Below are 24,681 nucleotides of genomic sequence, written 5' to 3'. Positions count from 1 at the left end.
GGCTCAGATGGGGTTGCTGCACTGTCTTTCTACCTGATAGAACAAACATAGCTGAGGGACCTGCCACTTTCTTTTCCTAACCATGATCCAGGGCATGAGAGATTCAGGAGCAATGTATTTAAAGCCTTGCATGTGCATGCAATTCCTTTTTGGTGTGATACTACCTGTAGCACTTTCGTCTGTCATACTATATCACCCGATTCTGTCATGTTTCTGTTTGTATCCGTTTTCTTAATCCTTTTAATGCAGTACTGACTAGCTAGGAGCTGAATATGCAAGTTCAGTGATAGTATAGCAGTACTCCAATTACTACTCAGTTAAACTTCAATCTGGCTGACTGATGAGTTGCATGACGCTCATAACATGGACTCCTTGATCCTCCAGCAATTTTTTTTTAATTGCCCACTCCTCACTGCCAGCCATTAATTTTAGGGCATGAAGCTGTTGACTTCCCACTCTGAAGTCCCACCCCAACCCTTCCATCCCATTCCATTCTACCTCATTCCCTTCCACCTGTTAAATTTGTAGCCACCTATTCCATGTTAAAATGACAGCAAAATGTTGCTGGAAATCTGAGTATAGAAAACGCAGGAAATATTCAGCGGGCCTGACTGCATCTGAGAGAGAGAGAGAGAGAGGTAATATTGCAGCTCAATGACCCTTTGCCAGCTCTGATGATAGATCAATGATTAATTTCTGCCCAGCATTTCAAGTCAATCTCCCCCACCCCTGTCCTTTCCCTCACCCCCTGCCCTCACACCAAAACCCACTGGACATCCATAGAAGATGGAGCACCCATATAATCAGATGGCAGGGCACAAGGTGGAATCCCCCATCACTTAGCCCTCTTTCCAATTAGGTTTAGGGTGGGGGGCGTTGAAAATGTCCTTCCTGTTCAGAGGCCATGGAAGCCACTTTAAGGACTATGAAAAGTCTCATCCCACTACTGTCGATTTTCTCCCACTGGCAAGCAAAGGCTTCCATGTGGCAATGTGTGCAGCCTGGTGGAGAGGGTCCCTCCCACTTGGACAGCCAATGGAGAAACCCGCTGAAGGCAAAGGCTGTCCACAGATAAAGACCTCTGCTTGCCCTTACAATGAGGAATCCCTTGCTCACTGGGGCCTCCACGACCTGTCCCGGCAAACTGGCTTTACTTAGCTTAACACCAAGCTCCAGCAACAATCTTGCAACATGGGTCTCCTGCATACTAGTGTTGGGCGCTACTCCTGGTGACACTGGAAAGCAAACTCCAGAAAGGGTAAAATGAAGGGTCAGTTTATTTTCCATGCACTCAACACACAGGAAGAGGGTTTGCAACCTCCCTCCCCGCTTCCCACCTTTTTTGCATTCATACAAATAAAGAGGGATAATGAAAAGAAAGATGTACACTGCAAAGGTCACAGACTAAATAATAATTATTGTTTAACCTGAGCCCAGAATCAAAAGTCCAGTGGTTTATTCCTTGAGAGGTTAGCAGGCTGAAGCTGGTGCAGGGTCATCCATATTTTCAGTAATGCTGACTTCCATGTTGGGAGAAGCATACAGAGATGAATTAGTCTCGTAGTAGACACTGGAACAGAAGTTCAGACATTCCACGTGGATGAGAACCAGGCAATTTACACATGAACAGACCTCTGTTTCTGCTGCTGTTTTGTTGATGGAAGATGGCAGACTGCCTCTTTTAGCTTCACTGAGCAATATTACAGGCTTTATCAGCTTGGTGGGGAGGGCAGGATCATGTTACATAGCCCCCACTACTTCCCCTTGGTTTAGACAAAGGATGCATGTTTCTGGCCTGGATTCTTGAGAAGGTTAAATGTTACATCCATTAAAACTTTTACAGGAGTTTCTTTGCAGACAGACTCTGTTGGCAAGGATTTTGCCTCAGAAATGTAAAGGGCCTTAGTGTATTTTCTTGCAATTTGATTTTTGCAGTTTCGGGAGACATTAATGCATGTTTTGTTGTGGTTTTCTGAAGGTTAGAAATTCCTTTTGTGTGAATCGTGGACAGTCATGGCTTTAGTCAATTTAAAGCCTTTGCCCATTGTATTTGTTAAAAATAATTTGATAAAGTAGCCATATTAATGTGTTCATTTTTTCTTTCTTGTTTTCTCGGCATGACATTCCCTTACCCTCCTCCTCGGGTATAGGACTGCTCATTTGAACGATCCTTTCCTTTTATTGCTTTTCAGTTAATGGTCCAGAAAGCTGGCACTAACATGAATCATAGCCACAGATACATAGTATTAACTCTTGAACTGAAAGAATATGGTACAATTCTGACATAAACTACTTATTGTGATAAAGAAGGGTTCAGCAGATGGTAATTTCACATCCTGCTCAGTTTTAGTCTTTGAGGACTCTGGGAATTGATTCTCACTGTCTATGTCTGCATAAGTGATAAAGTGACCTGGGCGTGTAATATGTTGATGACTCTCTGTCATGTGAACTGACTGTACAATACTTGTCTTTTTTGAATATAAAATAAAACCGGAAAATGCTGGCAAAACTGGCAGGTCTGGCAGCATCTGTGGCAAGAGAAATAGAGTCAACGTTTCAAGTTCATGTGACTTCATTCGAGATTTTTCTTCTCATGTCTTTCTTCAGTTTCCCTGAAGACAGAGTAAGCAAACACTTGGTGAAATTGGGATTGATATGAATCAATATCTCACTTGATTTTAGTCTGAATATTTAGAAGAACAGGTAGAATGGGCTGAATTCACTAAACTTACCTTCATGCAATAACATAATGCTTCCTTTATCATGCTTCCGTATGAGACTGAGTCATCTTACGTAGTTGAAATAAAATAATTTCTCACTATTCTCTTCTGCAGTTCAACCTTCTCATAACCATTATTACCTAACTGCCTCATAGCATCCAAATCTAAATTCTGACATTCTGTGTCTATCTTTTACCTCTTGATGCTCTCAGCTAGAAAGGGAAGGGTTATCAAACCTGGTGTTGTCAGACTTTTTACTGTGTTAAAGCATCTGGGATCCATGATCTTCCAACACACTGCTTTTGAATCATTTATTAATTATCTAGAAAAGATGATGAATATCTCGTTACCTACAATTCACAGGGAAACCAAAGTGAGCTTATTAGTACCTTATCTACCCATCATTTCAGATATTGTATTCTAATTTGCATACTTGCAGAGCTAAATTGCACATCTGCCAAAAACAGGCAGAGATTGTGATGTCTGCGACTAACCAGTAGCTGTTGATTGCAATGCAAGCAGTGTGATCCTTTCTCAAACTTTCTGTGGAAAAAAATGACCAAATGATTCAGAGTGTAACATGAAACAATTTTTCCAATGTAGAATTTCATCACATTTTCTAATTATTTAAATTTGTTTCAATTCTGGTATAATATTACTCTTCACAACCTTTTTTTTGTAATCAACATTCCCTTAGCAACAACAGCCACAAAAATACCTTCTTCATTATACCATATCATCCTTCTGTCTTTGCTAAATAATATATCCCTCAAACTTGTTATGAGCAACATTGTGGAACATTTGCTTGTTCTTGAGATTAAAATCTAAATTTGGTGTCATTTCATACAGAACTGTTGACAGTCAAGCTGACTGTAGGTTGATATAGGCATTGAGACAAATCACCCAACTCAAAAGCTGGACCTTTGTGACGTAGAGTCACAGACATTTACGGCATGGAAACAGACCCTTCAGCCCAATTTGTCCATGCCACCCTTTTTTTTAACCACTAAGTTAGTCCCAGTTGCCCATGTTTGACCCATATCCCTCTACACCCATCTTATCCATGTAACTGTATAAGTGCTTTTTAAAAGACAAAATTGTACCTGTCTCTACTACTACCTCTGGCAGCTTGTTCCAGACACTCACCACCCTCTGTGTGAAAAGATTGTCCCTCTGGACCCTTTTGTATCTCTCCCCTCTCAGGTTAAACCTATACCCTCTAGTTTTAGACTCTCCTACATTTAGGGAAAGTATTGACTGTTTAGTTGATCTATGCCCCCCCCCCCCCCTTTATTTTGTAGACCTTTCTGACATCATCCCTAAGCCTCCTATGCTCCGGTGGAAAATGTCCCACTCTATCCAGCCTCTCTTTATAACTCAAACCATCAAGTCCCTATAGCATCTAGTAAATCTTTACTGCATTTTTTCAAGTTTAATAATGTCCTTTCTATATTAGGGTGGCCAGAACTGTACACAGTACTCCAAGTGTGGCCTTACTAATGTCTTATACAACTTCAACAAGATGTCCTGTATTCAATGTCCTGACCAATGAAACCATGCGTGCCAAATGCCTTCTTCACCACTCAGTCCACCTGTGATTCCACTTTCAAGGAACTATGAACATGTATGCCTAGATCTCTTTGTCCTATAACACTCCCCAACGTCTTACCATTAACTGAGTAAGTCCTGCCCTGGTTCAATCTATTACCTTGCATTTATCTAAATTAAACTCCATCTGCCATTTGTCAGCTCACTGGCCCAATTGATCAAGATATTGTTGCAATCCTAGATAACGTTCTTCACTGTCCACTATGCAACCAATCTTGGTGCCATCTGCAAACTTACTAACTACGCCTCCTAAATTCTGATCCGAATCATTAATATAAATGATAAATAACAGCGGACTCAGCACCAATCCCTGAGGCACAACGCTGGTGACAGACCTCCTGTTTAAAAAAAATTACCTTCCACAACCACTCTTTTTGTCTTTTGTCATCGAGCCAATTTTGTATCCATTTGGCTACCTCACCCTGGATCCCATAAGATTTAACCTTATGCAACAACCTACCATGTGGAACCTTGTCAAAGGCCATGTAGACAACATGAACTGCACCGCCCTCATCATCTTTGTTATCCCTTCAAAAAAAACTCAATCAAATTTGTGAGACGTGACTTCTCACTCACAAAGCCATGTCCCTAATCAGTCCCTGCATCTCTAAATGCCTGTAGATCCTGTCTCTCAGAATACCTTCTAACAACTTAGCCATCACAGATGTGAGGCTCACCAGCTTGTAATTCCCAGGCTTTTCCCTGTGGCCCTTTTTTAAACAAAGGGGCAACATTTGCTATCCTCCAATCTTCAGGCACCTCACCTGTGGCTGTTGATTCAAATATCTCTGCTAGGGGACCTGCAATTTCCTCCCTAGGCTCCCACAATGTCCTGGGATATACCTCATCAGGTCCTGGGGATTCATCTACCTTGATGTGCTTTTAGACTTTCAGCAATTCCTTTTCTGTTAGATGTACACTCCTTAAGACATCACTATTTATTTCTCCAAATTCCCGAACACACATGCTTTTCTCAACAGTAAATACTGATGATAAATATTCACTTAGGATCTCACCATCTCTTGTTGATCTTTAAGAGGCCCTACCCACTCCCTAGTTACTCTTGTGAAGTTGGAAGAAATAAAAATCGGAGGGAGTTATTTAAAAAAAAACAGCATTATCACTGGAGTGGCTAGAACGTGCTGTCCTGCCTGTGAAATGTACCTCTGAGCAAATGGGAGAAATCTGTGAGAATCATAACAGCCATACAATGGATTGTTGTCTTCTCGAATCCTGGAAGTACATAAGAACTCTGGTAGTGCATATGAAGCCCAGCATTGTCAAAATCTACGAGGACTATTGTATTGTGCCATAGTACGATTGATTTTTTTTGTGCAGCAGTATTAGCAAGGAGTGTTGTGTTATATTAAAGCAGCAATAGCTTGCATTTCTCTACTATACCTTGCATATAGAAAGATATCAGAATGGAGATGCAAAGTAGCACCACGTAGAAGAGAAGTAAAAGTGAATGTTGGAAGGAAGGAACCAGACACTGGAATAAATGACCATTGTAGGAGGGCTTTGTAAGTAGAAATTGCAGCAGAAACAAAAGGTATTTAGGAAAAAATGTTCTGGCCTAGGAACATAGCAACTAAAAGAATGGTAGCAATTTATATTTATATTGTATCCTTTATTGTAATAGTCTCAAGGCACTTCACAGAAGATTATAAAACAAAATATGATCCTGAGTCTAATAAGGAGATATAAGGCCAGTAGCTTTAGTCTTCGCAATATTTAGTTGGAGGAAATTTCTGATCATCCAATGTTTGATGTTGGAGAAGCATTCTCATAATTTAGCAGCAGTAAAAGAGTCAAGAAAGATGGTGGTGAGGTGGAGCTAGGTGTTGTCAATGTACATGTGACAACCAATGCTGTGCTTTTGGATGTTGTTTGCAACCGGCAGCATTGAGGTGGGAAGCAAGAGGAGGCCAAGAATAGATCCTTGGGGGACTCCAGAGGCAATGTTTTGGAAACAGAAAGAGAAGTCACAGCAAGTGATTGCGTGGCTACAATTGGATAGATAAGAATGGAACCACATGAGAGAAGTCCCATCCAATTGGAGGATGTAGAGAGACATTGGAAGAGGATGGTGTGATCTACTACGTCAAAGGCTGAAGTTGAGAAGGATGAGGAAGGAAAGTTTACCTTTTCATAGTCATGTGGGAGAACATTAGCTGCTTTGTTTCGTTACTGTAGCAAGGCGGAAACCTAATCTGAAGGATTGAACATGGAGCTCTGGGAAAGATGAACACAGATTTGGGAGATGATAACATGTTCACAGAAGGGAGGTTGGAGATGGGGTGGAAGTTTGCAAGGATGCAGTGTCAAGGGTTTTTTTAGATTAGCGGTGATGACTGCAGATTGAAAGGAGAGAGGGATAACAGCAGCAGAAAGAGTTGCTCATAATATCATCTTGCACAGAGACCAGGAAAGGAAGTTAGGTCAGCTGTTTAGTTGAAAGGCAGGAGATGGGTCTCATGACAAGGTGAGCTCAGAGAGGACATGAGGGGAGATGGGAGAGAAACTACAGAAAGAAATGAGTTGGGGCAGTGGAAAGCTTTAGACAAAGTTGGCCCAGTGGGCTAGTGGAAATTGTTGAAGTAGTGAAAAGAACACCAGGGGTTATGTTTGCATTTTAGGATTGTCCTACAATGAGAAGCTTTAGCAGAAGAGAGTAGGGCCCAATAATATTTTACGTGGTAGTTATGAGTTAATATAATTTGGAGAATAATGAGTAGATTGTCAAGATTGTAGGCATGCTAGCAGCAAGAGCATTAAAGAAGTGGAGCCTTGGGTTGATAAATGTATGGATTTAAATTTCAGCAGCCCTGAGGGAGGACGAAGGGTGTGGCTGGATGATATTTCTAAGGTGATAAAAGGTTGGCTTGGTAACAGTTTGGATATGGGGAAAGGAACTAATTTAGGGAATGATTATGACACCAAAGCTCCACACTTAGCCAAAGCTTAACATTGCAATGTCTTAGCAAATGCTGAGAACCCCTCACATGCATATTAAATGATCTACAATTTATGTTGCACCTTTGAAATCTCCAGATTTAAAATCAGGTGATGTTGCCTTCTTAGAAGGACTTCAATTATATAATTTCATTCAAAGTCTGCACCAAAGTAACAGAATGGACTTCATAGTTGACTTCATGAAAATCCTGGGTTAGAACATGCAGTTTAACATGTATCACTGTTAGTCCATCTTATTGTGATGGAGGACACAAGGATATAATTTTTGTATTTTCTTGTTCAGCTTCATAATGAATGCCTAGAAAATAAAAAAGACAAGGTGGTTTTTAAGTCTCTCTCCCCTAGTGAGAGTTAAGTAATGGTAGGTACATGCTAATGTATTCTCTCTTGTGATCAACTTGCTTTTCAGCTATTAACAACTGGGAGGGAGAAAGAAAGAAACATGCCAATTGCATGAATAAGCATTATGTTTTTTTTCTCTCTCTGCCTCTCACTCTCTCTCTCTCTCTCTCTCTCCCTGTTTTGTTAATGTGCTCCTCCTCTTTTGTGGTTTGTTGTAGCTTTACACTTCCAACCCCTTATGGTGAAATTCTTACTCAACAAGTGGCAACTAATTGAACAAAACCTAGCACTATGTATGTCCATGGGAGTCAAAATATGCAACTGTGCAATGAAGCTCCTTCTTAGAACATAAATCTTTCAGATAGGAGGTAAGTGAGCTATAAACCTTGCTAGCGGCCCATCCTTGTCTGTAGCCACATAAGAATGAAACAGTACTGTTTATTGTTTTCATTAGAATGCAAAGCATAAGTTAGGTAGCATTTGAAAATGAGAAATAGGCTTTCAATGAATTCACATTCAGGACTTCAACATTCACAATTTTACTTTCGCTCACTCTCTCTCTCCCCCACATTTCCTAAGTTCCATCTTTTCCTAATAACTGTCGTTCATAATGCTTCGTGAATCAGAGATGGAAATATTGTATATTTGTGCACAGAAGATCTATCAATTGTCAGCTTGACTCAGTTGGCAGGATTCAGAGCTCTGAATCAGAAGGCTGAGAATTGAAGACCCACTCAATGCCATGAGCACATAATCCTGAATAATGCAGTACTGAGAGAGTTTTATATTGTTGGAGCTGTTTTGATGCTGTCGCATTCAGGTGGATGTTAAATGTGCCATAGCAGCGTTAGAAAAGCAAAACCCAAATTACTCATCGTTCATCCCATAGATGTGATATTTTTGCACACAAAAATAACTGTTGTATCTATCTACTTGACAAAAGTCATTACATTTCCAAGTAATGTACTATATCATGCATTTTGGGACGTTACTGCGGGATGTGAAAATTACGTCCACTGGCTCCGGAGACTTTAAACCGTGGATGAAAGTCAGTCTTTTAAGTAAACTTGCACTATGTATACTTTCCCACTGAGGATGGTCACTTGTGGGTTGAGCACAATCAGCAGTTAATTCTTTGGTATGATAATATCTGCGGCCCCTGGTCCAATCGAGGCCAAATCAGCCCATTCCAAATCTCTCCATGGGTCCAGATGAGTTGGAGAAAAATTATTCTCCTTTTTAAAAATAAGTTTTCAACTCATGCTAAAACCACTATAATCAGAAAGGGCAGTTTTTCTCCTTTAGGATTGTTTGCATTATTCTGGTTAAGATTTGGGATCTCCACAAAATACCAAAGGGACTCAGGCCAAGTGCATTAATTCCATCAAGATCTTTCACAGGCATAAAAGCAAGAATTTTCCAGAGAAGTTCAAAAACTTCTTCAACATTTCTTTGAAATGGGAACAGAATCTGTCCGTGGGTAACCTCCAGCCAGAATTTAAAGATCCAGGAGGCAAAAAATTATAGGTATTGAATTTGTGTAAAATCGCGAGTAACTCGCACTGGTTTCTTTAACCAAATTTTCAGAATGAATCTCCCACACTTTGTACATCACAGAGTGCTTCAGGGAGATTCATGCTGAAAATTTGGGGTTGGGGCCTTTCCAGCCTGAGAGGCTGGCAGCATAGCGCTGAACAGGCCACTGCGAATGCGCCAATCTGTCATACCAGAGATTGGCGCATGCACAGGGAGCCCGCATTACTGGTCCCCTGATCTCTGGCCAGCCTCGTGACCCTGCACCACTGCTCCTCCGATCCTCCCCATCCCGATCGCTGGGCTCCTGGATGTCTCCAAGCCAGCCCCGATGACCCCACCACCCCACCCAGCATTCCTGAATCCACCCCCCCTCTCCTCCAGCAGTCCCAACCCTTCTCCCTACCCCAATGGCCAGCCCCAATCAGCTCTTTCCCTCCCTCTAGCATTGATCCCAACTTCAGACTGGCAACAGGACCCCCACCAGTCTACCCCCGTAGGTTCCGACCCCTCTGGCCCTGTCCCAACAGAACTGCGCAGTGCCAGGGTGCCCCTTGGTTAATATTTAAATCAGCTCCATACTGATTTCTGGCATGGAGCTGGAGATGCCACACATTCTGGCCCCGGAGACGCGTGGAGGACTTAGCACCCAGTGACAAGCCGGCTAAATGTTTCCTGGCCCGTTGCGCTGCTAGAGAAACGCAGTGGACTGGGAGCATCTCTTCCCCCACCCCCCACTCCAAGTCTAGTTGGGCAGAATTTCAGCAAACCATCTTGAGCCTATGTTCCCAAATCCGCTTTTGGCAAAAGACTAACATAATTCCAAGAATTTGTGGGACTTAATTTTTAGAGTCAAAGTTGTACAGCAGAGAAAGAGGCCCTTCAGCTCATGCACTGGCCTTCAAGCACCTATCTATCCTAATCCCATTTTCCAGCACTTAGTATGTCAGCTTGTGTGCTACAGCATTTAAGGTTCTCATCTCAATGCTCCATAAATGTTGTGAGGGTTCCTGCCTCTATCTCCCTTTCACGCAATGAGTTCTAGATTCCCACCATCCTCTGGGTGAAAATGTTTTCCCTCAAACCTTCTCTAAATCTCCTGCCCCTCACCTTCAATCTATTTTCATCTGTGCTTTCTTGTTATTGAAACCTCAGTTGAAAATTGGAATCTTTAAAATGTAGGTTTACACAATGGTTCATTGCCTGTGACACATGACCAGTCATGCAACTTTAAGATGACATACCAACTGTCAGATTAGAGTATCCAAGTTTTAACTAGAGGATAATTGATTTTCGTACCACCAAAACTATATATTCAGTTGGAGTGATGTTTAGTTTCAAGACTAGCAGCTTTCCCTTTGGATGAGCTATAGTTCCTCTTTAGTTCATAAAATACCTGTGTTCAAATTGTTGATCCCATTTTTTTTTAGCAATAGCACAGAAAGGGATTATTTTACAAGGATTATTTAACTAAAGTTACCAACTGAAATTAATTATATTTTCATTCCTGTCACAATTTATCAGCTAGACAGGATTATGAGAATGTTACTATTGGTCATAGTCTTTCTGTCTGGATAGCTTCTTATTAGTTAGTTATGTTATGGTGTGTGTAAATGCATGTGACACAATTGCAGAATTTTATTATTAAAACTGTTTGTTCTGTCTGTACTCAGATTTGTGCAGTTTTCAGTACTTGAATAGTTCATTTGTAGTAAATGGTCAGTGTGAAATTGTTAGAGCAAGTTTTTCAACATTAAGAAGTAAGTAAAGCCTTTGGGATGCTAGCTAGTGGAGAGAATGTACCATAGGAATCCTGTGTTAGGTACTCAGGAGCTATGATTATTCAAGTTTCATGTAGTATCAGTTCATCCAAGCTATCTATTCATAGTATTCTATTTGTGCATTTTCTAATAACACTGAATCCAATTTATTGACAAGAATTTGTCAAGTTACTATTTAAACCCATTAAGGTTTCTTGCACAAGTAATCTGTTGAAATACATAGCACCTTTTTAGTATTTTTATTATTTCCTATTGCTCTGTGTTATTTCTTTGTGAACATGACTCTTTTATCAGAAGAGCTTATAGGGATCCAATTATTATACATAACAAGTGCTCATTGTACAACAATTCGCAATGAAAATGAAAGAATTTCCCAAAGATGTAAGAAAAGGGGGGCTAAAAGCTTGGTTAAAGAATGGGTTTGGAGAAGCTTCTTAAAGGCTAAGAGGAAATGGGGAGAAGGAGAGATTTAGAGAGAGTATTACACTGCTGAAGCCTTTGCTACCAAGGTACGATAAAATAATAAGGTATGCAAAGGGTTAGTCTCAGAAACACAGTGTTCATCTGACTCTGGACAATTTTATGTTACTTACATAAAGTTATGTCCAGAGAGAATATGAATTCCTTTATTCTTCTGTGGGCCAAACCATTTTTTGGCAGATAATGTGCTCCCAGAGTCTTCCTGTTGTCATTCTGATTCAATGATTGGAGACGTTCTGTAGGAATTTGCAGTTGACTTTCTATCACATTTTATCATTCCTGTAGAAAGATGCCTCATTTTCAATCAGCATTTCTCACAGCAGCATCACTGATTGCCATGATCAGTGCTGTGCAAGGATCAGATTTTTTTTACAAGAGGTTTGTTTGGCTCAATTGTAATGCAGTTTTTGCCTTTATTCAGCATGAGGTTGCTAGAGAACTGAAGAGTAAAATCACCAAGCTATAATTCTAGTAGCTTGCTACAGTTAACTGCAAGTATTGTGAAGTGAGTGGGAATTAGACCATCATGAGCCAGGTTAGTTTTACCTTGTTGATTCTTGTGTTACTGCAAGACTAGTCTTACTCAGGACAAGAAGACTTTTGATACATATGCTTGGCTGATGGACCACTGCTGTGATCCTGCCATCTGTGGATTTAAATCGGATTGCCCTGCCTAAACCATACCTGGCTAGAAACTTACTGAATCTTAATTTTGAACTTCTAATTGTTGTTCGACTCTTTTTTAACTAGTCTTTGCACACCTATGAGCAGAATGTCTTTCATGTGAAACCACGAAGTGATACTGAATGGGGTGATAAAACCTGGCACTGCCAACTCACACTGTTCACACTAGGTGCTGATGCAAATTGATGGTTATTACAAGAATGTCAGTTAGTGCGTTTAAGGAAAAAAAAGGCCGCAGTCTTTTCATATCAAAATGTTCCACTTCATCTGCCTGTTATTTTTCTCAACAAAAAATACTTTTTCTAACTTTCCCTGACAACCATAATGTTGCTTAGCAGATAGGAGGATTTTATAGTTGACAAATCAACCAGCTGAGATTGAATGAGGACTTGAGGGTTTTTTCTGGGGTGGTCATTTGAATGAAATACAAATTCTTATCCAGATAATGTAATTACATATTTGCTTCCTCAAAAGTATCCAGACCCTCACTGAAAATGTATTTTAAATACGTTTCACAGATGCAGTTGTTATTAACAGCAAGAAATGAGATGTTGTTGTACATCTAGGTAATACTTCAAACTTCTGACCTAAAATCTGACTGTGCTTCCACAGGCCCCACTCAAGGAGGATGTGCCTCATCTGGTGTCCTAGTTGGCTTGCATTTCTGTATCTCAAAACTGGTCAGCAACCTTAAGACAACCATTTCATGTCTGCAGCTCACCTTTTTGATTTGATTTATTATCATCACATGTGTTAGCATACAGTGAAAAATATTATTTCTTGAGTGCTATACAAATAAAGCATACCATACATAGAGAAGGAAAGGAGAGAGTACAGAATGTAGTGTTATAGTCATAGCTAGGGCATATAGAAAGATCAGTTTAGTATAAGATATCCCCATTTCTGTGTGGGTTTCCTCTGGGTGCTGTGGTTTCCACCCACAGTTCAGAAGATTTGATTTTGATATATAATCTCATACGTGGTATACAGTGAAAAGTATTGTTTCTTACGCAATATGCAGACAAAGCATAATGTTCACAAAGTACATAAGGGAGCAGGTAAAGAGAGGGTGCAGAATGTGGTTAGTCACAGGTAGGGTGTAGAGCAAGATCAGCTTAATAAATAGTAGGTCCACATTCAAAAGTCCAATGGCAGCAGGTAAGAAGCTGTTCTTGAGTCGGTTGATACGTGACTTCAGACTTTTGTATCTGTTTCTCGATGGAAGAAGGAGGAACAGAGAATGTTCGGGGTGTATGGGGTCCTTAATTATGCTGGCTGCTTTTCCAAGGCAGCGGAAAGTACAGATCAAGTCAGTAGATGGGCTGCTGGTTTGAGTGATGGACTAGGCTTCATTCATGCCTGTTGTAATTTCTTGCAGTTTTGGACAAAACAATAAGCCATACTAACCTGTAATACAGCTTTCTATGGTGCATCTGTAAAAGTTGGTGAGAGTAGTAGCAGACATGCCAAATTTTCTTGACCTCCTGAGAAAATACAGGCGTTGGTGGGCTTTCTGAATCAAATTAAATTCATTGCTTTTGAGTAAAGCTATGAGCATACATTCTACTCATAATTTTCAATTTACTTTTTATTCAACAGCTTTTTAATGATCATTTCGTAGGTCGTTAGTATCAATGCTGCTTTATCAGGACTGTTCTTGGGATGTATTTCTCATCTTGTCTGAGAATGTATTGTTTAATCCATGTGATCTATGCTTAATAAGAGGCTCTGCTGTTCCACTCGTAGGAAAGTTGGACTCAAATATCTATCAACCTCTTCAAATCTCACCTCGTTCTTCTGTTTGCTACTCTTTCTAAGCTGACAATGTATGTTTCAACTCCCAATGCCTTTTAGCTCCTGTGGTTTTTGGAGATCCTCTGAGTAGCAGCAAAAGTTGCAGATTGATTTGTGGTCGTGAAATAAATCAGCAAAGCAAAGAGCTGAGCGGCACACCAGTGAGGAACAATGGGGAAGTGCATAATGAGGTGAAAGTGAATGAGAATTTAAAAATGCAGAAGAATAAAAGGATTTACCAAAAACATACAGGAAAGCAAAAAGATGTCTACCCTAGAATCCATCAAAAACTGGATTAGGACTTGACATCTTCAAATTTCATCTGTAGTTAATATTAATCACAAAGGCAAGTGCCAGGGTAAAAGGACAGGCCATCTTTACTGTCAACCTCAGTACCAACTACCTTCCTGTACTATGCTTAAAACAAACCTACTTATGAGTGATTCAGAATCGGTAGTGCTAGATAAATATATAAATCTTGTTTACATTGTCTCTCCAAGAAGCCTCATGATGCATCACTAAGTGCAGAATCTCTAACCTGACGCTGATGCTGTTATGGACAGCAAACCTGGTGTCAGCAAATATTGCCTGACCAGCGACAGACCCAAGTCTCACCAGCAGTTCGTTACTTGTGACAAGAAAATCTACATTGAGGAGTTGTGACGGACCAGAGGAAGGAACTGATTGTGTGGCTGCAGCTTTCAAAGCTAGACAGCTCATAAAACACACAGCTGGTGAAGCCACGGTTCTGCCGAATCAGAAGAGGGAGAGCCTCAATACCCTTGGAAGCTGATGCAAGTATTCTTAAGCTGGAAATGAAATTGTGGAAGTGAGTAGCAAGAGAGCTGCCAATACACAAAACCGTGCAGGAAGGAGGTGGCACAGGGAGCGAGTAGCTACCCCCAACCCTCATAAGATCAACAGAACTAACTATTGTTGGCAGCAAGCTGCCAGTCATCCATTTTTATACACTTTACAGGCTGTAGATTAATATTATCACTAAAGGTACAGCAACAAGCATAAGAGTATAAACAAACAAACGAAATTTGGCGGAATTTTGTTTGATGACTGTAGAATTCTACAATGCATGTGTATACTTTCCCTATTAGCACTCTGTTGGAGAAGTGATACAGAAATCTCCAATCGTTTTAAAATGAATCAGCATATGATTGAAAATAAAATGCATTATATTCCCATCATAGAAAAATGGCATGCCTGTCAACTACAGGAGAAGAAATAGCCATCATTAGTCCATTAATGTGATCGGAAAGCAGTAGCGTTGTGGGGATCCCACTCCAATTTGGGAGATTCTGCATCCAGTTATTTTATGCCGACCACCCTGCTAATGTACATAGATCTTAAAAGATGTCAATTTTCTGACATCCATACACCAATGATATATTTGTAGAACAGTAAAGGAAAAGGAAGACTAGCATTTCACCATTGCTTTTCCTCCACAGGAATTAGCAACAAGAAAGAAGCAAAGAGGGGATTTTATCCAATGGCAACGGACTATCAATAGCCTGGACAGTCTGTCAGAAATTTATCCATGCCATCAATTACACTCCTATCCAGCAGCCTATGTTGGCAGAAAGCTGCCATTCATCCATTTCTTTTACACTTTACAGGCTCTTGATCAATATTGCCTTTAAAAATACAGCAAAAAACCTAAGAGTGTAAGCATATGAACTAAGCACTCATCAGCCTAGAAAGAGAGATATAAAGATGTAACCCAAACTGGGTGTTACATGCTGTCTAAGGGAGACAAAGGAAGAGTAGTGGAGGAGGATATTGCTGAAAGAGGGTAGGAGCATTTGGTTGATGATCTCTCGGTGTTCTCCTGTGAAAAGAAGGATATTGCTCGAGCATCAAACTCACCTGAAGGCATTGCAGCAGATAGCAGGAATCTTGGTGCCATGTCTTTATTTGTGGAAACGTCAATGGGAGCTTCTCAGCATTCAAGAGCATTCTGAGGAAACGGGAATCCAGGTTACAGTCCATAAAACATGTCACCACCTCTAATGCAGCAGCTTTGACTTGAGGCATTCAGACTTTAGGTAATGAAATATAGAGAACGATATCTGAGATTTTCAAGGTGCTATTTCAAGGGGTTGCACAATATTTCTTCCAAGGACAACTCTGTTTTACTACTGATCAGTGGTGATCAGTATCCTGATCCCATGCCAAGTCAGGGAGCAGTAGATGACAATGAAGATTCACATGAGGCCAGAGCTGAAAGAACGAGAGAGTTGGGTGATGGCAAGGAGCTCTGTTGGTCGTAGGCAACATTGGGTAGAAATAGTTGCAGAGAAAGGGAAAAGCGAGGCCGAGAAATGATTTAAACACAAGTGTGAGAATTTTGAATTGGTGGCATTTTGAAGTGATGCCAAAGTATGTAAGCGTTGAAGTAGATGTGTTATTGCTAGCAACCCCAGCCCAGTAGTTTACAAACAGTCAATGCTTGCCAACATTACAACTGTGAAACCAACAGCAACTACTGACATCCTCACACAGAAATTCAGAAGTCACTATCAGTAATTTCTGTGCTATTCCACAGGGTATATTGTAGAAATGTGCATAGATGGCAATTTTATAAATCATCTGAAATTAGGTGAACTTCTTTGTTTTTGCTATCTTATCACTTCTTTTAATTGAAACTATTCTGCCTTGTTGAATGTTGTATCTTTTGGATTTTAACAGCATGCTACATCATATTTATTGCTGGACAATCTTTCTGGCCCTTTACTTTTCTATACTATGATAATTGCATAGATTTGTAACATAAAATATATTTTTTTAGAACTTATTCGCATATATATGTCCCAATCTTTAATTTGCTTTCTGTAAAAATCCATAAGAAGTAAAATTTTAATTGTTGCATTTTACTTACCAATTTGTTGTTTGTAAGAATTCTTTAATGTGATTGGCTATGGAGCCTGCTTGATGACATTGGTGTTGCTGGGTGCCTAGAGATTTTTTGGATCTGGCACAGATTCAGTTGACTGGAAAAGGGGAAATTCATGTCATGGAGGTTGCTAGATCTTTGAGGACTGCTTTCTTTGAGGTCAGTAGTGCTGGCCACTACTTAACTGAGAAACATGGGCTGTTATTACTGCAAGTGGGATGATTATTAACCTTTGGGATATATACCATTACAAACATACAACATAAGAATGAAGTTCATTCCAGACTGTTAGACTATTGAAAGACAGTTCCTTAAAATACACCTGTAGAGAACAATGTTTAACAGAATGATTAAAATCTTTTGCAATTAAATAGCGATGTCAAGCTCAAGTAATGGTAAATATTAAAAGTATTATAAAACAAAGATATAGCAATTAAGGAATTCATCAGTTTTGGTAGAACCACTTCAGACTGAATATGCAAGTTCAGTCATGTATGACAAGTTTTGACGCTTTCATTTCTCTCATTTTTGTTCAAACTTAGCTTCAAACAGAGAATGGAATGGAGCCTTTCGTTCTTTTTGAAACAAAAATTTGAGAAAACCATTGTCTTGTTTCTGCTTTGAACCCCTAACTTGTGAAAGCCAACAGTTTTATTAATTCTTCGAATGCTGTTCCTCAAACTCAACTGCTTCGTGCTTATCAAAAGAAGTGTCCCAAATACAATGGTGCATTGCTATTTTGTTTGTTCATGCCAATTCTAAAAATAGCTAGATTAAATGTAACAGTTCTTTCAAAACAAGGACATTTCTGACAAATGAGTATGAAATCTTGAGTAAATAACACACACAGTACGATCCCCATAGAGGCTGATAACTTCTTAAAGAAATCCCCAGAATGACAGTGGAAAGAAAACAGATGGGCAAAATTTCACTTTTCAATAACTTTATCGTAACAACAAAAATCAACATATTTCAGAAGGTCAATTTCACTTTAAATAGACAGTACAGCCAAGATGCACAACACTTCTGGCACAAATATGGCACCACGTGCAACTCAGTCTTTCCAAAACAGCTTCTGGTACATAAGATCTCTCACTTCACACAAAATGGATTTGGTCTTGAGTCGCTTTCACCAGCAGCTATATTCCATCCAAAGTTCCCAGATTCAGGCGATACCTAAATGGCATTCCCCTGCAGAACTCCTCCAGCTAAACTCACAACAGTCTTGATGGCACGGAATCCCCAGAGACTCCTTCTCAGATCACTTTTTATAGTCTGGTTGGCTCTGGAAAAACCTAAACAGCAGTGGTCATCCACAGTCATCAATTCCTTCTCTCTCAGATCTCTGTCCTATCCAATTGTATAACACACAATAGCCCAACCCCCACTTTATTCTTGGAGTTCGCTCCCTGCTTTTTCAGTAGGATCTCTTCTGAACTGCAGGCTCAGAGACAATCTATTCATTGATCTTCCGATTAACTGTCGATTTACCCTTTGCTTTATAACATTTGTCCCTATGTCAACCTCAGGTAGCATGGATATTTCTCAGGAGTGTTTGCTTGGAAGTTATAGAATCCCTACAGTGCAGAAGGAAGCCATTTGGCCCATCGAGTCTGCACCAAATCTCTGACAGAGCATCTTAACCAGTCCTTATACCACAACCCCATGTATTTACCTCACCAATCCCCCTAACCTACTCATCTTGGTACACTAAGGAACAATTTAGCATGGCCAATCCACCTAACCTACACATCTTTGGATTGTGGGAGGAAACCAGAACACCTGGAGGAAACCCACTCTGACACAGGGAGAATGTGCAAGCTCTACAGACAGTCACCTGAGGCTGGAATTGAACCTGGGTTCCTAGCACTGTGAGGTAGCAGTGCTAACCACTGTGCTGCCTATTACATCACCGTGCCATCCAATTACACCCTTTTCGGAAGAGTCCTCACTTTCACCTGGAAATAAAGGGATACAATATGACAGGTTTCCCCAAATCCCAAGGATGGTCATACAAACAATTGGTGTAATGCTTCCACCAAAATGTTGCCAGAATACTATTTCATATAGAGAACATTTAGCTATATAGAAACATAGAAGATAGGAGCAGGAGGAGGCCACTTGACCCTTTGAGCCTGCTCCACCATTCATCACAATCATGGATGATTGTCCAACTCAATAGCCTAGTCCTGCTTTCTCCCCATAACCTTTGATCCCATTCGCCCCAAGTGCTATATCCAGCCGCCTCTTGAATACCTTCAATGTTTTGGCGTCAACTACTTCCTGTGGTAATGAATTCCACAGGCTCACTACTCTTTGAGTGAAGAAATGTCTCCTCATCTCCATCCTAAATGGTCTACCCGGAATCCTCAGACTATGACCCCTGGTTTTGGACACACCCACAATTGAGAACATCCTCCCTGCATCTACCCTGTCTAGTCCTGTTAGAATTTAATAAGTCTCGATGAAATCCCCACCCCTCGTTCATCTGAACTCCAGTGAAAACAATCTAACCTAATCAACCTCTCCTCATATTCAGATGTGTGTTGCATTAACTTTTGATAAATGGCCAAAGTAATTGTCCCCGTCTCGGCAGATGAAATCATGTGCTATTAAAATTGAGGTATCCCAGTATTTATTTTGAAGTTAATTAGTTTTGCATTCTTTACAAACCAGTTTGCCCCATAAAAGAGTTATTGTTCCACCCCATGTACGCAACAATGATCAATGATCCACGATGTATGCCTATGAACTTATGTTCATTACAGGAACAGGGATTGACCATTCAGTTTCTCAGACTGTTCCATCATAGCTGATCTCTCCCTCAACTCTATTTATCTGCCTTGCCCAAAAAACACTGACACCCTTATAGAAGAAAAATCTATTGATTTCTGTCTTGGAAATTGCAGCTGACCTAGCAGCTACAAACTTTTTAGGGAGTGAGTGTAAGATTTCTAGTAGCCTCCATGTGAGAGAGTGCATTCTTATTTCACTCCTAAGTAATTTAGCTCTCATGTTAAAATTACCCATTCTCTTCACCTCTATCTATGTATATGTCCTGTTGAATCCAGTAATCATTTTGCTTATCAAAGCAGCTCTAACCGTTGGAATTCAAGACAATGTAAGACAAGTTTATATAGCCAGCCCTCATAATTAGGATGAGGAAGTATTGTGGTAGAGAATTGGAATAGATTTCTTTCTTACATTTTGTGATATCAGTAAATAGTTAGAAAATAATACCTTTGCTAAGTTGTCTTTTGTTATCTCAGTGATGCACATTGGTCAAAATCTCAGCAGAATCTCACCCTGAAATTACAATATGAAATATCAGCATTCCAACATTTGATATGCTGTTCTGAAATTCCAACCTCAGCAATTTTAGGAACTCTGAGTTCATACAAAGTCAATGGGTTGATACTCAACGCATGTATGGAGATGAATTTCATTCAAATGAGTTAAGCCATTGTCTGCTAAACATCAAACCTGACTTTTCAGGCCTAAATATTTATATTCTGTGCTAATTTGAATTTAGAATCATAAAATCCCTACAGTACATAAGAAGGCCATTTGGCCCATTGAGCCTGCACTGACAACAATCCTACCCAGGCCCTATCCTGTAACTCTTCGTATTTACCCTACTAGTCCCCCTGGCACTAAGGGACAATTTAGCGTGGCCAATCCATCTAACCTGCATCTTTGGACTGTGGGAGGAAACTGGGGCATCTAGAGGAAACCTACACAGACACGGAGAGAGCATGCAAACTCCACACAGACAGTTACTCAAAGCTAGAATCGAACCCGGGTCCTTGGTGCTGTGAGACAGCAGTGCTAACTACTGTGCCACCCTAAGTTAAATTGATGGCTGAAGTTTTTTGCTTTCAGTGGGTCAGTTTATGCTGCATTCAATGTTAAGAATAAAACAATTCAGCAAAATTGTTTGAATGGGGAATTATTCATTTCCATTCTTAACATCAATTTATGTAGAGGGAATTGCTAAGAGCGAAATGGTTCCAGTTTTTATATTTGGGCTGAAAAAGAAACGTCATAATTTGAGACGAAATTTTTCAAACTGCAGATCGTAGTCGTGGAAACAGCATCCAAACTTTAGTTTAAAATCTTTCTTCAATGACACACATATAGACAGATTGTTTAGCTCTACTTGACTCAGTTCCTCCTGAGGCAAGAACTATATTCATTTCTCTGGTACTAAATAGTTCCTCCCTATTTTTAGCACATTTGAATTTCCAAATGGCAATATGAACATCAATATTCTTTGCAAACCTAACAGATTCTAGCCAAGCAGCAGTCATTATGTTCAATCGAATCTGTTTCGGGTGTCAAAAGATTGGAGCCTGTTTTTCAAGAAAAAACGCTCTTAAAATAGGTATCTATTTTCAAGTTAATGGTGATAGAATGGATTTGAATACTTAAGTCAGGTAAATCTGGCAAATCAGAATATTTGTTTTCTTATTATCCTTTTGTAAAAATGGCTGAGATGAGAACATTCATACTACTACGATGCGTACTGTAAAGCATATTCATAAACTTTCTGCATATCTATCTGCAGGAGAGTTCACTCCAGAGATGCAGCTGAGAATACGACAAGAGATAGAAAAAGAAAAGAAGGTGGAACAATGGAAGGAAAGCTTTTTTGAGAATTACTACGGTCAAAAGTAAGCAATTTAATTCAATGTTGATTTCTGTTTTATTGAGGTATACCGTCAATGAGGGTAATATTGTGTTCAATTTTTAGCAAAGGAATTCCTATTCAGTCATTCATGGCACTGTTCTACTGCAGGTGCTGGTTTCAGACCTGCGGTATGAGCCAGCAGTTCTAATTAAAGAGTGTTTTTTTTTAACAAGTGTAAATGAAACATCTTTTGAGTGGTAAGGCAAAAGGAAGCCTCTATTTAATGTAGTCACTAATAATTAATTATAATATTTTCTGTTACATGATATAGGACAGTTACAGCTGCCAGTTTCACATCTGCAGGCTATAAATATACCCTCAAAATTCATAGGCTTACTCTCTATGGAGGGCAGAAAGCAGAAATAGATTTTTCAGATAAACAAGGAAAGGCACTCGATCAGAATGTTAACACTCCTTCAGTTGTGGACATGTAATAAACGTAATGTTTAAAAAGCACATTGATTGGCTGTAGCTCATAATATTTATCAGAATATCAAATTAATCACCATTTATGCTGTACAATTACCCACTTGACTGACTAAGGCACTAGCTTTAAATTAAGACAAGCCTAAGTAATCTGTGAACGTTAATCATTTTTATTTTTTAAATAATTGAGGTGCAATAAAGTTATTTCATATCTGTACAAGCTTGAGGGTAAATGCTTTTGAACACTTGTTTAATTTTTTTTAGATTTTGCATGTTTTTTGACACTTTTTGTAAATAACTTCAACATTTTACAGTTCTGGTATAAGTCTGGAAGACTCAGAAAAGCTGACTGCATTATCGAATATTGTTGAGGAACGTCAACGCCCTCCATCCAAACAAGCCCCTCTACAATCAGTCAAAAAAGACACTTCCATCAAGGCAGAAACACCAGTTGAGCCAAAAGGAGTAACCAACAACAAAGCAATGACCAAAGAAGTAGTGATGCTGAAAGTAGAAGAAAAGGTTGAAGAAACAGCAAAATCTGCAGCCTCTTCAAAACAATCTGTCACTAAATCAGCTCCAGTTATTAAAAACCATGAAGACAATCAATCCTCAGAGATTAGTAACCTGTCTAAGAAGAAGGTGGCTGTAGACCGTGTAACTTCAGTGCTGCAACAAGATAATCAAACTTTAAAAATAGGCTCTGTCATCTCACCAGAGGCTAAAGCCTTGGTACCTAAGCCAAAATTAAACCAAAATGAGCCCAAACTGCAGCTGAAGTCGGAGAGTTCAGAAACATCTAAATGTAAAAAGCCTGAGCTTTCTGAATCAGTGGAAAGCAAGACCAAAGAGTCTTCCAAGCAAGACCAAGTCCCAGATTCCACTGAACAAATGGAAGTTACTGCAGAGGGTCTGAAGAGGAAATCTACCAATGAAGGAGAGTCTCTGCTCAGTCCTGAGAAAAGACCCCGCATTGTGGACCACCAGTTATTTCGGACCCCACCAAAGGACTTTCCCAGAAACAAAGATGAGCCACATGAACTCAAAGTCCCACCTCTTAAGGTACTTCAAGTCTTGTTCTTTATATATTCCAGGTGCAAGATGCAATAGCCAGAATTCTGTGGTCTAATGGAATCTCTCCCACTGGTCGGAGAACTAGCAGGGGACCCCATCAGTTCCGTGAGGGTGGCCTGACAGAATCAAGTGCCTTTAAGGCATTTAAGTGGCCACAATTGGACCTTTCCTGCAATGAGGGTCCCCGGCGATGGAAATCCTGCCTGCCAGGGCCGCTGGCCAATCAGAAACTCGTAGCTACCAATGGGAGCAGTGGCTTCTGGCAGCAATGCACTCACCAAAAGCCGAGTATCATCATGGGTCCCAAGAGTGATGGCAGGATGGGAATTGTGGGGTTAGGATCATATGGAGGTGGGGGGGAAATGGAGCGGGGAATGCAGTGAGAGGCCAATCTCATGAATCTTAAGCGGATAGAGAGTGCCGATTAGCAAGGAACCATTTCCGCCATGACCTTGCCCTGATAGGGTTTGCTGGGCGACCTTCTGATGACATGGGAAAATATGTTTGATTGTAGTGAGCTTTGATAATGGCTGTCAGTTGGTTTATAAATGAACCCAACTGACATTCACCGGCAGCCAGAATCCGAGGTCAGCACCTTCCACCCACCAAATTTGGGGAGGCTTTTGCCATTGCCAGGAGACTGACACAGACCCTGTGCACAATAAATGAGCTTGGCTGCCATGTCTCCTGCCACAAGAGTCTAGCCCAATGTCCCAGAGGATCCCTTAGTCTTCATAATGTAGCTTAAACCAAACATCACTTGGAAAAAAGGATGTATTTGGAGATCGACTGGATTTTCTGGCCACAGCAGATGTAACAAGCCAGCCCAAAGCCATTGCCTTTGGCGGGACCTAAGATCCTGCCAGTGGACACAGTTGGAAAATTCCAGCTGATGAGTCTGACATTGATCTGAGGACATAGTGGATAAAAGAAGGTGGTGAAACAGTAATAAATGGAAATGTTTACTTGTATAGAATCATAGAATGATAAATGGAGATCATTCAGTCCATCTGTATTATGCAATTAGCCAACCTACCTACTTTACACTATAGCACAGCAAATTTTTCCTTTCTAAGTACTAATCTGGTTCCTTTTGTAACTGGTGGCCATATTCCTTTTAGGAATGCATTCTAGATCTTAAAAACTCGTTGCATACAAATTGTTCCTTCATGTTGCTTCTGGTCCTTTTTGCCAATCATCTTAAATCTGTGTCCTCTGATTACTGATCCCTCTGCCACTGGAAATAATTTCTTGAAATTTGTATTCAAAATTATGAGCCATTTTACTATAAAGCCTCCCCTTAAACTACTCTGCCCTGAGGAGAACAATCCCAATTATGTTGTGTCCCAATGTAAATGAAGTCTTTCCTCTCTGGTATCATCTCCCCACCACCCACTCTGATAGCCTGGATATCATTCCTAAAGTGTGATACTCAGACTTTCCACAGTACTACATTTGGGGGTCTAATCAGTGTTTTATGAAGATTCAGCATGACATCCTTGCTTTTGTACTCCGTGCCTCTAATTATAAAGCTAGGAATGAAAATGCATCATGATACAAGCGGGCTCTGAATCTCTTTAGACACTTACTGCAAGCACCTTAAGTTTCTATCTTGCATTCTATAAAAAAAAAATCAGTCAGGAACAATATATTTTCACTTTGTTTTAA

General features: G+C 40.1%; 1 protein-coding gene across 10 annotated transcripts in view; it reads left to right on the top strand.

The window, feature by feature from the left end:
- asxl2 (ASXL transcriptional regulator 2) overlaps positions 1 to 24,681 on the top strand; it is a 216,476-nt gene that overhangs the window by 186,062 nt on the left and 5,733 nt on the right. For all 10 annotated transcript variants that reach the window (XM_080192284.1, XM_080192279.1, XM_080192278.1 and 7 more), the window contains 2 exons: positions 21,391 to 21,496; positions 22,254 to 23,001. In XM_080192284.1, coding sequence (XP_080048410.1) covers positions 21,391 to 21,496; positions 22,254 to 23,001 — 854 coding nt within the window. The remainder of the gene's footprint in view (positions 1 to 21,390; positions 21,497 to 22,253; positions 23,002 to 24,681) is intronic.

This window comes from Carcharhinus amblyrhynchos, chromosome 7 (assembly GCF_965287045.1).
Source record: "Carcharhinus amblyrhynchos chromosome 7, sCarAmb.v2.hapA, whole genome shotgun sequence".
NCBI lineage: Eukaryota > Metazoa > Chordata > Chondrichthyes > Carcharhiniformes > Carcharhinidae > Carcharhinus > Carcharhinus amblyrhynchos.
This window is presented reverse-complemented; position numbering and strand designations above follow the sequence as displayed.